The 14,107-nt window shown below is 40.0% G+C and overlaps 1 protein-coding gene across 4 annotated transcripts in view; it reads right to left on the reverse strand.

Annotated features, from left to right (window-relative positions):
• Positions 1-14,107, reverse strand: part of abch1 (ATP-binding cassette, sub-family H, member 1) — a 35,423-nt gene that overhangs the window by 17,018 nt on the left and 4,298 nt on the right. For all 4 annotated transcript variants that reach the window (XM_039784132.1, XM_039784133.1, XM_039784134.1 and 1 more), the window contains 5 exons: positions 13,829-13,974; positions 11,049-11,208; positions 7,661-7,815; positions 4,341-4,448; positions 3,629-3,722 (listed from right to left, as the gene is read on the reverse strand). In XM_039784132.1, the coding sequence (XP_039640066.1) occupies positions 3,629-3,722; positions 4,341-4,448; positions 7,661-7,815; positions 11,049-11,208; positions 13,829-13,974 (663 nt within the window). The remainder of the gene's footprint in view (positions 1-3,628; positions 3,723-4,340; positions 4,449-7,660; positions 7,816-11,048; positions 11,209-13,828; positions 13,975-14,107) is intronic.

The following is a 14,107-nucleotide window of genomic DNA, read 5'->3' on the forward strand; positions in this document are numbered from 1 at the left end:
TTGCCAAGAGTTAGATGAGAAGATCAATACCATTCTCATGTTTTCACATTAAGTATGGAGCTCGAGCCTGTGGGCGATTAGCTTAGCTTAGCATAAAGACTGGTTCCAGTGGGAAACAGCTAGCTTGACTCTCGACAACTTATAATTTGTACATTTCTGTTTCCACGGGAACGCTAATAAGCACATTTCCCAAACTTACGAACTATACCTTTGAACAAAAAGAAAATGGTCAGCCTTATCTACAGTACAAATTAATCTACAGTACAAACTTGCACCTTTTAAGCAATCGGTTTCATGGACTTCATAAAAAAGATTATGGGTGAAACAATAACTAAACGACTGGATTTATGCTGAGCTTTAGTTTGATCAGCAGTGAATGGGACATGGGTGTTAAATGAAATGTAAAAGTGTGGGGCTATAGGCTTTACTGTATGCAGAGAGTCCATGTCCTTTGTACTATGTGTGGCCCTGTTGTTATTATCTGTGATCATTCACCATAAAACTACTGAGATCTGACAAATCTCCTGCACAAATGAGAACAGAAAGTTAAATGTGTGTCTGCATTACTTCCAGTTCTCTCTCTCTGTTTCTTGACATTGTCTGTATTTGAATGTTTGCTGGGTGGGGTTCAGACTATGCAAAGTTTTGAGCACAGATTTCCATCACTGGCTGCAAAGGTCTAATGTTCAGACCAGTCATTTAATCTATCAGGCCATGATCTGATGATAAAAACCATGGAGCCAATAAACTTCTTTAAGATAATGACTTTTCTAGCTATTTGGTTTTATGTTTTTCTGTGTATGATATGGCTTAACCATTACTTCTCTGTGTAAATTAAACAAACTGTAAGTATCAGTGTCAAAAAAAAAAAAAGGCAAAATAATATCCCATTATAGCTGGACACTGTAGATGTTAGCAAACTTTTCTCAAACAGAAGTAAATTGTGCATATCAACAAATCAACATAAAATAAAATCAACATCAACATAAGATCAACAAAGTGTCCTACACAAAAGAAGGACAGGCATGACAGCTGTAATAATTAAAGTGCAAAATGCCAAAAGTGCTGGTGTATTGATTGCACCCCTGCTCTGCTGTGCTAAGATTTAGGCCACGTCCACACGTACCAAAACAATCTTTTTTTCCCCCGTCTTCCCTGGCGTCGTTTCAAGAATGTTTGCGTCCAAACGGATCCATTTGTAAATGACTCAACGCACTACTTCATATTCCAGGCCTATAGGTGGGGCTGTTTCTGCTACAGAAATTCACCAAAAACGGAGCGTGCGCATAAAGCTTGCGCGCTGTATACAAACAGACAGTAGAAGAAGAAACCAAACAGCCCTAGTAACCCTAATAGGCTCAATATCTTCTCCAGCAGGAACACAACATGGATGGAACACAAGCATGTAGTCCGCCATTGTTGTTGTTATGAGACGTCGTCGCGGGATAAGACGTCGAAGGCTAGAGGTTGAGGGGTGTGGCGATGACATCATCAATACGCAAGTATGCGGCTTCACCGTCCAAACGACCAACGCAAGGGCGGCGTTTTCGAATGTTTTCACCCTGGGACCAGGTTTCAAAAAAGTGCGTCTCCAGGCAGTGTGATTCGTTTGGACGATCGGCCAAAACGATGCAAAACATGTACCAAAAAGCGTTTCCGTGTGGATGGCCCCTTACTTTTGGAGATCTGCCGCTTGATGGACGTTGGGATAAACGATAACTTTAGTTTGTTTGTTTTACACCTCGGCACACGGAATCTTCTTCCTGATGGCAGAAGTTCATATTCAGGAAAGAGAGGGTGTAGAGAGTCTGCAGTTATTCGTTCGGTTTGTTTTCTAACAGCTTGCTCGTACAGGCTCTGTATGGGCTTGTGCTCTCTCCTCCCTATTATCCGCATAGCTGTCTTGTGTGTGCTGACCAGCCTTCTTTTTAGCTGCACTGTTAAGTTGCCAAACCATGCTGTGATTCCATATCTGATAATGCTCTCCAGAATCGCACGGTAGAACATGAGTGTGATCTGGCTGCCTACTCCATACAGTCTCAGTCGCCTAAGAAAGTATAATCTCTGCTGCAGTCTATTGCACAGGTGGTCAGTGTGTGTTTTCCAGCAGAGACGATTGTCTATATGGACACCGAAGTATTTCTAAGATGTTACCTGGGTGATTTCCAGGTTATGTCTTACAAATACTTAGGTGTCCATATAGACAATCGTCTCTGCTGGAAAACACACATTGATGCGATATGTGGATGGACTCAAAATATATGACTATTTTTAACACTTTTTGACAATAATGGAGCTCCATGGCACAGAGGAATAAGATTGTGAGTAATACTACAATACTTGTTAGTAGGATCAATTCAGGTTGGTTTTGTATTTTCATATGATTTGTTGACAATAAGAAAAATATAGTATATAGAGTATCACCTTGGGGCGTCAGTAGGCTCTGTGAGGACTTGGCTTGTAGCTGGAGAGGTGCCAGTTCACCTCCTGGACACTGCCGAGGTGCCCTTGAGCAAGGCACAGAACTCCCAACTGCTCGGAGTGCTGATAATGTGGAAGCCCCTTCGCTCTGACACCTCTCCATTAATGCATGTCTATGGGTCCTGTGTGTGCATGTGTGTGTATTTCGGGCTTATGTGTGTAATGTTACAACAACAGAGTGTAAAAGAATAATAATATTTGGTTAATGTTCATATTACTGTTTTAATGTGTTCTGTCCGAATATTTGGACTAATTATATTATAATGCTTTGGCAACATTGTTATTGAAACTTTCATGCCAATAAAGGCCCTTTGAATTGAATTGTAAAAAAAAAAAAATTATTTCCCCATTCAGGGATTAATAAAGTGCTTCTTCTTGTTGATCGTCTTCATCTTCGTCTTCTTCAAACTGATTCATGAATTGAAAGGACAAATTATGTGAAATAAAGACACAAGAGAGCTTCTATACAAACTCTATAGGGCGTTTTCCCCCCATTTTCTCTCATTCCTTGTGAGCTTTTGTCCCTCCTGTCACAGCTAATAAAAATAAACTTCCTCTAACATGTTGACACAGACTCTTTGTTTTTCTATGAAACATGGGGATCAGTGTGGACGCTTTGTTCTATTGATTTTGCAGCAGTATTCCTGCTTCTTGTTTGAGAGTGTGTATTTATGCTTATTTTGTCCTTGTTATTTTAATGTAAATGCATGTGGCTTCTCTCTCTCTCTTTCTCTCTCTCTCTCTCGCGCGCTCTCTCTCTCTCTCTGTATCCATGCATGTACGAACTATCTCACCACATTGGCTTGCCTGGCCTCCTCTATGTAGTGTGAAATTATGTGAAATAAAGACACAAGCGAGCTTCTATACAAACTCTATAGGACATTTCCCCCACCATTTTCTCTCATTCATTGCGAGCTTTTGCTCCTGTCAAAGCTAATAAAAATAAACTTCCTCTAACATGTTGACACAGACTCTTTTCTATGAAACATGGGGATCAGCGTGGACGCTTTGTTCTATTGATTTTGCAGCAGTATTCCTGGTTCTTGTTTGAGAGTGTGTATTTATACTTATTTTGTCATTTATTGTAAATGCATGTGGCTTCTCTTTCTTTCTCTCTCTGTGTCCATGCATGTACAAACTATCTCACCACATTGGCTTGCCTGGCCTCCTCTATGTAGTGTGTGGTGATGATGACCGAGACTTTCCCCGTCTTCACAATCTGCACCAGATGCTGCCAGATCCTAGAAAGGAGACCGAAGAAACCAAAGCAAATGACGTGATACTCGACCTGCTTGCTAATCAAGTTTTTCTAAAATCTCTGGGAAAGCTCACAGCTTCGCCAGCAGCATTTTCCCTGCCAACCATCTGATCTGTTGAAGCTATGCGGTGCTATTATACAATGAGACTGGAGCAGCATACTGAGGGACAGCAGTATGCTTTCAAAAGGTTTCTGACCTATTTTCTAGAACAAATGCATGAATTAGAAACATGGACATTGTTGTTAGATGGATGCAGAAGTTGTTAGCTCACGTGGAAATGTAATTTAAGAGTATCATTCATTTGTTTTGCATCAAATAAAGCTTAAAAGAAATATAAATAGTGAGTACTGGATGTAAACAGGATCTTTAATTGTTTAAAGACCTTTAATAACATGTATGCAAATGGTCATTCTGCCAGTATTAAGGGTTTAACGGTCAGAATAAAACAAGTTTACGTGCAGTGTGGAAGAGTGTTAAGTGTAACAGGTGACTATCTGTCCATTTTAAATGGAGTGGTATTACTGACCCCGTTTGTCGTGCAAGCCATTTTGAACTTGGACCAAATACGGAAACAAAATAATCTGTACGTGTGTTACATACTTAGACCTAAGAACAGGGTCCACTCCGACTGTTGGTTCGTCTAGGATGAGCAGCTGTGGATTCTGAAGCAGAGCCGCACCGAGAGACACCCTGCGCCTCTGACCCCCACTGTAACACACACACACACACACACACACACACACACACACACACACACACACACACACACACACACACACACACACACACACACACACACACACACAGAAAACAAGTAGTGAGAAAACCAAACCAAAAGGTATATATTCTCCCATTCTATGCATGTCACTCACTTCTGAGGGAAAGCAGCAAAAACAAAATGTACAGGACGAACCTGCCTGATCCCACAGAGGAAAACAACCTGAGCGAGGGACATTGGGAGGAAAGGGCACTTTTACAAAATGTACCTTATTTTATTGATATTATTAAAAAAAAGTATTTAATTCTAATTTATCAGAAATAAGCTGCTTGGTCCTACATTGTATTAAAGACAAAAGAAAGAATGATATGAACCATAAACAGACTGATGAGTACACAAGCCACATGGTGCGTGTTCATTCATACCAGGAATGTCTTTCATATTATGCACAGTAAACGTTTTGACAACCTGTATGTCCTGAAAGGCTACAGCAGAAAAGCCTGTTGCAAGATCCTTAGCACAAAAGATCTTTAAAAACAAAAACAAAAATCATGTGCACAGTGAATCCTCTTTGACAGTAGGAAGTTTCGCTTCACTTACATGACATTTACGCCACAGATGACATAAATATTACATGAGCTGCTGCTAAAAGCTGGTTCGAGGGGCCACGTTGGGAACAATTCAATTGTCAATTCAATTCAATTTTATTTATAGTATCAAATCATAACAAGAGTTATCTCAAGACACTTTACAGATAGAGTAGGTCTAGACTAGCCTGGTCCTACCAGACTCTCATGCATTTCATTTTTTCACAGAGAGTCTGGCCACTCGCCATTTACAAGTGTTAACTTCCTTGAAGGCAGGTACTCTGTTGAAGTTTAAAACTATTGGATCTGCCCAGAGCCATTCTGCATCTGCCATAACCAATTGCTAACGTTTGGTCGTGACGTCAGCTTAGCATCACTAGCGTTAGCCTTAGCCAACTGCTTCACCACTAACGGAGTGAGCTGGAAAATCTAACTTTTCCCGAACCCCGTGGGGAGGAGGGCCACCAACACAACTCAGCAAAGATTGTTCTTCCTCGGGCTTTAACTTCTGGATATTCGGCAGCGTTGCCATAACGGACCGAATGGCTTCGCTCGCATCTTTCTCCGCCGCCATTACGGAACTACAACTCAAATTAGCGCACGACATCAACGTCATCGTTCTCAGCCACTCCCTCTGTTCGCTGATTGGACCGCCAAATATTTGGCCGGCGAAAACCCAAGAATATACCGCAATCCCAGACGGAGTACGGAAGAAAAATGAAACTTGAGTGGAAGTACGTAGGAGGGCGGAGCCAGGATAGGTCTAGACCACACTCTATAATTTACAAAGACCCAACAATTCCAGTAATTCAGATGGGTCTTTGAAACATATCAGGGATTTAAATCTAGAGCTGTAACATTAGTTCATCGAATAACTGCAGAATATAAAAGGGCCATAAAGTAATTTACCACTTTTTCATCTCTATGGTTGGAGAGACTGCAACAACATTTTCTCTCATATCTTGGATCAGCCTGGTTTCACATGAAGACTAAAGTCACATTTTCAAAAATAACTTTTAGGCAGAGATCCAACAGAAATATTTTGTGAAATACCAAACACACTATTTTTAATTTGTATTGCTTGATTGTTTCCTTGTATGGCTTGAGAACCAGGCTTTTTTGGTCTTTGTACAGTATCTTCCTCTGCATCAGAAAGTTGGCAGAAAACAAAGCTCTGCAGATATGATTATTTGTTTAGTGGGACAATAAATATGGTATTCAGAAGGGCTTTACTGATGCTTCATTATCTTACCATGTATGTCTGTGCTGACTGTCTACGATAAATAAAATAAAGAAGTAAAAAAAAAAGAAGTGCTTTACTTTGGTTAAAGAGTTACAACAGAACAAGTTAATATATAACAAGTTTAACAACCATATCGAGACTTTGCAGCACAAAGAGGGACTTCTTCACAGCACATAATCTGCGAGGCATACAGCCATATACTGGCAGCTTTACATGATGTTTCCTAATTTGAGGAAACATCATGGATGTTTTCTCAGATCATGGACATTTGCCTTGATGGCTACACAAAAGCAGTGTTGCCTTTATGTTTGATTGGGCAGGTAAAACTTGTTTTAGGGGGCTAGTAAAAATGTGGGATACTTTTTTGTACCATTTCCTCATATGAAAAGTTAGATAAACAGCAGTGAATAAGTCACTTATCTTCTCTTATTAAGGTCAAATGTTTACTGTTGTATTTGCGACCAAGCTCTAGTATTGCAGTGCATGTTAATGCTGGATGGACATAAAAAAAACAAAAAAAAACCTAAATGGAGATTTAATTTGATGACGATTGGGTGGGTTTGAAACTCTGATTGAGCTACTTGGCGTCAGTCAAATCTGGCAACACTGATGATGATGAATAACATAACAGTAACTGGATGGTGAGAACATTCAGCAAAGCGAATATTATAATAAATAGGATGCTGTCTCTTTATTTGGTGTTTGCTTGCTTCGCTTATCAGACAGTCATATTGTTTAATGCCCACTGGGTTTACTACCTGTGGAGGAGAGATGGATTATGTTTGTCTGTGTGTACACATTAATTCGGGTAATTCAGGTGCCAAAGTCCACAGGTATCTGTAGTCTCACTTCATAAACTGGCTGGGGATATACTGCATTTGGCTTCAGTTCGCCACACCTGAATTTAACATCTATAAATCATCTTTGTGTTTTGACTCAGCACAAAAAAAGTCTAAAATGACTTACTGCAAAGAGCTGCAGAAATAAAGTCAAAACATTTTTTCAGTGTGCAGCTATTTTTTCAATAAAGCGACCTCATTGCATCATTTAAAGATGGAATTGTATCCGCAAGCTATCACCAAGATAACCTGTGATTGCTGAATATCTAACTGTACTGATTGGCTATTGATTGACAGTGTTGTACAAAATTCACCTCGAGCTAATTACAGCAAATCAAAGAACTTTAGATGAGTAGTTCCACAACAGCATCTGGTGTAAATGCAGTGGCACGATGCACAATAAAATTGACCTACATTCAGTCCTGCATACATTATTATGTTCCCAAAAACAAAAAAAACAAAACCCTCTCTGGAGAAGCTCTGTTCTAAGTCACTGCATATTAAAATTCTCATTCTACTTCATGGGGTTTTACCTGAGATTTCGGACTAGACTGTCTCTCTGAGGTAGATCAAGGAAGTCTATGAGGAAATCCATGCGTGTCTTGGTTTCCTTTGACGTCAGGCCGTGGATTCGGCCAAAGAAGGTCAGGGTGTTGCCAATTGTAAACTCTCTGTACAACGCCAGCTCCTGTGCAACACAAAGACAAAGATTTAAAAGGTTGTGTGTCTGTAGATGCTTTATCATAGATGTCACAGATTAATCAGTGAGGAGAGGAATTGCTTGAAACTCATATTTGATAGTTGTGTTTTTTTTTAAGTTCCAATCTCCTACCTCCATCATGTACCTGATCTTACCCAACAAAGATACTTGTATGGATGGAAATATAGTAACTGAAGAACGGAAGGGATATGATGATAGAAGCATCAAATAAGTTTCAAACCCTCCCTCTCTTCATTGAAACATATGTGGCATCCACAAACATAATACATCAATACACAATACATGAAGGGAGTCACCTGAGTTTTGGTACCAATACAAAAACAATAATTTGGCAGATATCTTACTTTGATGAATAACAATTATGTGCTCAGAATAAAAAAAAATGTACTTAAGAAAAGAAGCCCAATTTATCAAATGTTAAACGCTGTCTAAACACAAGCGGCTGTACAAATCCTTTACCTAAATAAAATACTGAAATTGGCAATATTTTGATTAAAATCCAAAATGCTTTGATTACAGCTTTGCTAAAGTAGAGTACAAATCTGAACAAGTATTCAATGTAGATAAGTGTAGCCTTTAAATTGCCTCCCTGAGGAGAAATTTGTCTTGGGCATTCAAGAGAACACAGGTGAAGTAGCAGCTAACAGCCTATATACACACACACACACACACACATATATATATCAGTACAATCAATGTACAGTTACGATTCAGTAACACACACAGATCCATATACACCAGAACATACACACCAAGATTTTGCACATTCCCAACAATAAAAAGTCATTATGTTTCACCCCCCGATACTCAACAAAAACCATTCAAATCAACACCCAGCCCTAGTCTTATGACATCGCTTTCATTATTCCTTAAAATGCAGATCTGTATTTTTACAGATGTTTATCAAGTGAAGCACTTTGTGACTTTGTCTGTAAAAGGTGCTATCAAATAAACGTATTATTATTATTAATAGTGCAGTGCCCGTTGAAAATGTGCCTGTTTGGAATGGGCCGATTGCTTGGCCTTTGGTATTGCTGCTTGTAGAATTCTTCAAAACCAAATTGTACCCCAAAATGACTTACAGAAGGACCCCAAACCACTTCACTTGCAACTCCACCTGTATACCCTACTACTGACTTACAGGGTAGGCTACTTCTACATCAGAGGAAGACATTGTACTACTATATTTACCTGACAGATTCAGAATGTAATCACAAATAATCACAATGACAATGTGGAGTAATCAGACATTAGCCTCATGGACTCACGGCAATGCGTTACCCACCTTGCCCGTTATGAGAGCTAATTAACACATATCTGTGTTCATCAACCACCAGAACCGGACCGTTTGTGTGTGTGTGAGAGAGAGACAGAGAGAGAGAGAGATAGAAAGAGAGACAGAGAGAGAGAGAGAGAGAGAGAGAGACGTTGTCTCGTGTCGTTTGATCGTTAACGTAGTGCTACTTTGCACATTATTTTGGGCCTAAGGTGTATGTCACTTTTTAGCTGCCAAAGCTCTGCTGCTCTATTATCTGTCTCTGGTCCTGCTCACTGCTCACTCAGTGTGAGAGGGGGAAGGGCCAGCGGCTAGAGCAGCAAAAGCCAATGTGTGCTTCTTTTACCGACGATATCTTTTGCGTTTCTTATCCAAACAACGTGAAACTTGGCAGTGTACTTCCTCGTGCCCATAGCAAGACACCTGTCAAATTTGAAATCCAATCGGACTAACGGTTCGAGAGATATGCGCTTAACACTCACACACACAGACAGACAGACGTTCCTGCAATTTATAGATAGATTATCATCTGCAGCTGCACTGCTGCCTTCTGAGCACCTACACCAAGACCTTTGACTTTCTGTCTTGTAATAATCTTGAAGTATTAACGGCTTAGATAACAATGGTCCACATACACATTTTTCTGTAACAACAAACAAATAGGATATATTATATATTGCTAGCCTCTAGCCTCTGTTTGATTCAAAAGTCAAACCAGGTCATGGAATTTCTCTGCATTGTCATATCAGACAATACGAGCCAAGTGCATCACAGTGCCACAACAGTTGCATCCCGGGGAACAGATGAGGTGTAAGATTTCTTCCTGTCTGGGTCACAGATCGCTTCCTATCAGGGACGTATGTGATGCAAAGGCTTACACACAGGGGAGGACATGTGCCATGTGTGTTATCAGCCTCATCAGGTATCCAGTCTGACAGTAATGAGACACACTCACAGGTTACTGACAGCAACAGAACACAAACTAAATTAAAGAAGCCCCTGAGAAAGGCATGTGGAGCTGAAGGACAGAGTAATTGGACGTAATGCTGACAGAGAGCTGCAGGGAATTGTAATTGGAAAAAAACAGTTTCAGACTTTTTAAACTCTACTTAAAGCTGAATTTAATTTAAGATCAGTTTAGCAACCAAAAGAAAGCTTTCTGACAGAATATACAGCAAAATGTAAGGATAACAGGAAGTCTTTTTACAAAAAAAACATAGACCTCATGTCAAGGAACACGCCGACTTATTGTGACTTTAGCGTATTCACCGTATCCCCCAGAGTTAGATAAGTCCATACATACCCTTCTCATCTCCGTGTGTGTCGTAACTCTGTCTGATGCACCCACCGCTAGCCTAGCTTAGCCCAGATGCTGGAAGTAACCGGCTCCATCTAGCCTACTGCTCCCAATAAGTGACAAAATAACGCCAACATTTTCCTATTTACATGTTGTGATTTGCATAGTCACCGCGTGTACAAATAACAAGGTCACATGAGACACAGCCATCTTCTAACCGTAACTGGGAACTATATTCTCAGAAAGTGAAGCACTGCTACTTCTGCTACTTGGGCGGAGTGATTTGCTCGCAGCACATGAGAAGCCCCGTGGAGAGGAGCAGACGAGTAGAGAGTAATGACGGTGCTTTTCAGGTGTTGCGCTAATCACTCCGCCCAAGTAGTAGTAGTAGTAGTAGTAGTAGTAGTAGTAGAATATAGTGTATATGTAGATTTAGCCAACACTGACAACTTTAAGCCCTGGACTTAGTCGAATTTTAGGGAATAAACCTGCTGAAGAGCAGGGCCAGCAAGCCTTAGGCTAAAGTCAGGGTTGGCCCACTTTGGATTGTGCCAGTGTAAAAACTTACTTAGCCCCAAGTGCAGTTTGAAAAACCCCAAATTATACATTTTAACATGTGATGTTTACCTGCGGCATGTACCCGACCATCTTCCCCGGCACGTCATGACCAGGGAATGCAGGTGGCTTCCCCAACACGGCGATGTGACCGCGCGAGATTTTCAGAGTTCCCACAATGCATTTCAGAAGTGTGGTCTTCCCACATCCACTAGGCCCCAAAAGGCCATATCTGCAACACAGAATCAAGAGCATTTTAGATAATAGAAGACAGCTCTCAGAGCAATTTTACAACTAGGAAAGTTGTGAGACTTTATGTGTTTTTATCATCTGTTTAGTTTAGTTGAGTAAACAGCATATGTATTCATTCACTGCAATGTTGCTGTGATAGATGTCACAGCTCTAACTAGCATGTTCAGTCATTATGAATGTGAATTTAAAGAAAACTAGTACATGCTAGAGAAACTATAGTTTCTGTTCACATGCAGTCAGACATGGAAGGAAGAGTTCCTTTGTCAGTATTTCCAAATAAAGAAGTAGATGCGGTCTATGTAAACACCTAAAGATAACCAGATGACTATATTAGATCAAACGCAACAACGACTGCAGACAGCGTAACAGAGTTACAGGCCCTACAGTGAGATTGTGTTAGTTACTGTCAAACAAAACAAGAGAACTTTACAATAAACCATGATGTGCTACATTCATGAAAATCTGTTAGTAAACAGAACACTATCTACTTTTTCCAAGATGTCTCACTGTAACTTTGGTTTGAGAAAACAGGGGGTCTGGGGGTCCTCCGCCAGAAAAATGTTTTCGATTTGAATCCCATTTCTGGCATTTCTACATACATTTGTAGGGAATATGGTGATACAAAATCCAAGAAATAATTAAGTTGATTATAATGAAATGATGCCAGAAAGAATAGTAGGCTACTAAACTATGTACAGTATAAGAAAAAGGTGTCTTAATGTCTTTAATGCTTAAAATAGGGGCCAATCACCCAGAATTACAAATAAAGAAATATGAAACTAATTTCAAAGTTGGGGGGACACAAATAGGATTTTGAAAAGTGTGTGTGTGTGTGGGGGGGGGGCATGTCCCCCCTGTCCCCAGTGGAAGTTAAGCCCTAGCTCAAGACACAGGAATAATATCTAGTGTCTCTTATCAGGCTCCAGGCTCTATCATTCATCATCAGTCTGTTGTTCAGGGTTCATCAAGCATTACAGGAGTTATTTTGTTGTGGTATATACGGAATTGTATGTCTGCTTCTTTGATGCATGTTTGATGAACATCGAAATCGGCAAAATAGCAAACCTCTTTGAGTCTGAAGAATAATGGGATTTTAATGTCTCCTTTTTATAGTTTTGAAAGCTAGAAATGATCACTTGTATACTATGACGTGGCAACATGTTGTGTTGAAATCCGTCCCCTTATCCACAGGAATAGGAAAAATACATAAAACAACAAAATGGAAGAACACAATGAACATGGCTTCTTTTTGTGTAACTATAATGGCGTTCAGTGTCCAACATAACAGCACTAGGTTATGACCTGTCTCTGGCAGAGTAGTAGTTCAACTCTATGTCTCCATAGATAACAGGAGATATAACAGCTGTATGATAAGACAGTGCTGTTAACACAAAACACATACTTAAACATGCACACACATCTAAAATGTATACACACAGAAACTGCAATAGTGACTCAAATATAGAAACCCTGGATAAGATGTTCTTTGACCCTGATGGTCACAGATGAATGTGCCGCATGTGAACTGGGCTACCTACGACATGACTTGTTATGTAGGTAAGAAGACTTGTTGTGTATGATCCAATAGCATCTTCACACATGCATAGATGAGTGAAGAAGGACCTTATTTGGTAATGTCCAATTGTGTATGTCCAGCATGAGTTTAAATACTCCTTCAGGAAGACAGGAACTCCAGAGTTGGTGTTATACTCTTCACGGTTTCATGTTACTAGATATAACAATGATAACCTGGACTATGACGGAATATTAACCATTTATTAGCCCAACAGCATGTCTTTACAGCAGCATGGCTAACACCAACAACGGAAGCTAAAGTTACCCACAATCCATTAGGTTAGGGATCTTCAACAGGGAGTCCTCAGAGTGAATGCAGGGGGGCCTCCAAATGATTAATTTTTTAATAATTTTTCAAAAAGTAAAAAGTCTTAACATGAATCTAACATAATATATCCCAAACATAAATACCCACTGCTTACTGGCCTACAGGTAAATTAGTCACTAAGGTAGCCATCCACAGATACAGTAAATCCTAAGGATTCACTGTACCACATGTATGTTTAACATTAAAACATGAATTGTAAAATCATGCCAACAATTATTAGCCATTTTAATAGCTTAGTATTGTATGCAAAAAATATATAAAGGCTTTAGGCCGCCCTACACATTACTGTAGACCAGTTTAATATGCAACTTTTTGCATAATGTATTTTATACAACATATGTAGTAGGGGGGTCCCTGCTCTGTCTCTCTTTCAGTTAAGGGGTCCTTTGCTTAAAACATTTTGAAGACCCCTGCATTAGGTGTATCTCAACTACGGATCTTATAGTAGCCCAAAATACACAGTATTTGGGATAGCACTAAACAACACTACATTGTGGTTAAACTGTACTGCTTAATCCTAATTCTCCTGAGTCAAGATTCCATTAAATGCTTCTGTGTAAATCATCAAAGTCTCCCAAACCTTGTTCACATATCCAGAGTCGAGCTGCTCTTAATCTTTTCTAAAACATAGTCAATCAATGAAAACAGTCTGAAATCACAACCATGTTGACAGGTTTGAGTCAGAATGTCCACTCACATGTGTCCCTGTGGTACAGTCAGGTTGAGGTTGCTGAGAACTTTCAGCTTGCCGTACGACCGGCACACATCTCGGCACTGGATTGCAATATCCTCCTGGCCAGCAGGCAGAGAAGCCTCCAAATCAGCCTTCATATTTCCCTCCTTCTGTTGGATAAGAGGACAACACTTTTTTAAACAGCAATAGCAATCTTCATGACTGTGTGTCAGATTTTGACCAAATAAAACTGAGCAAAAGGACTAAAGAGCGCACAAGGCTGATGAGAGAATTCCCTCTCTA

The sequence above is a fragment of the Perca fluviatilis genome, chromosome 19 (genome assembly GCF_010015445.1).
Source record: "Perca fluviatilis chromosome 19, GENO_Pfluv_1.0, whole genome shotgun sequence".
In the NCBI taxonomy this organism is placed as follows: Eukaryota; Metazoa; Chordata; class Actinopteri; order Perciformes; family Percidae; genus Perca; species Perca fluviatilis.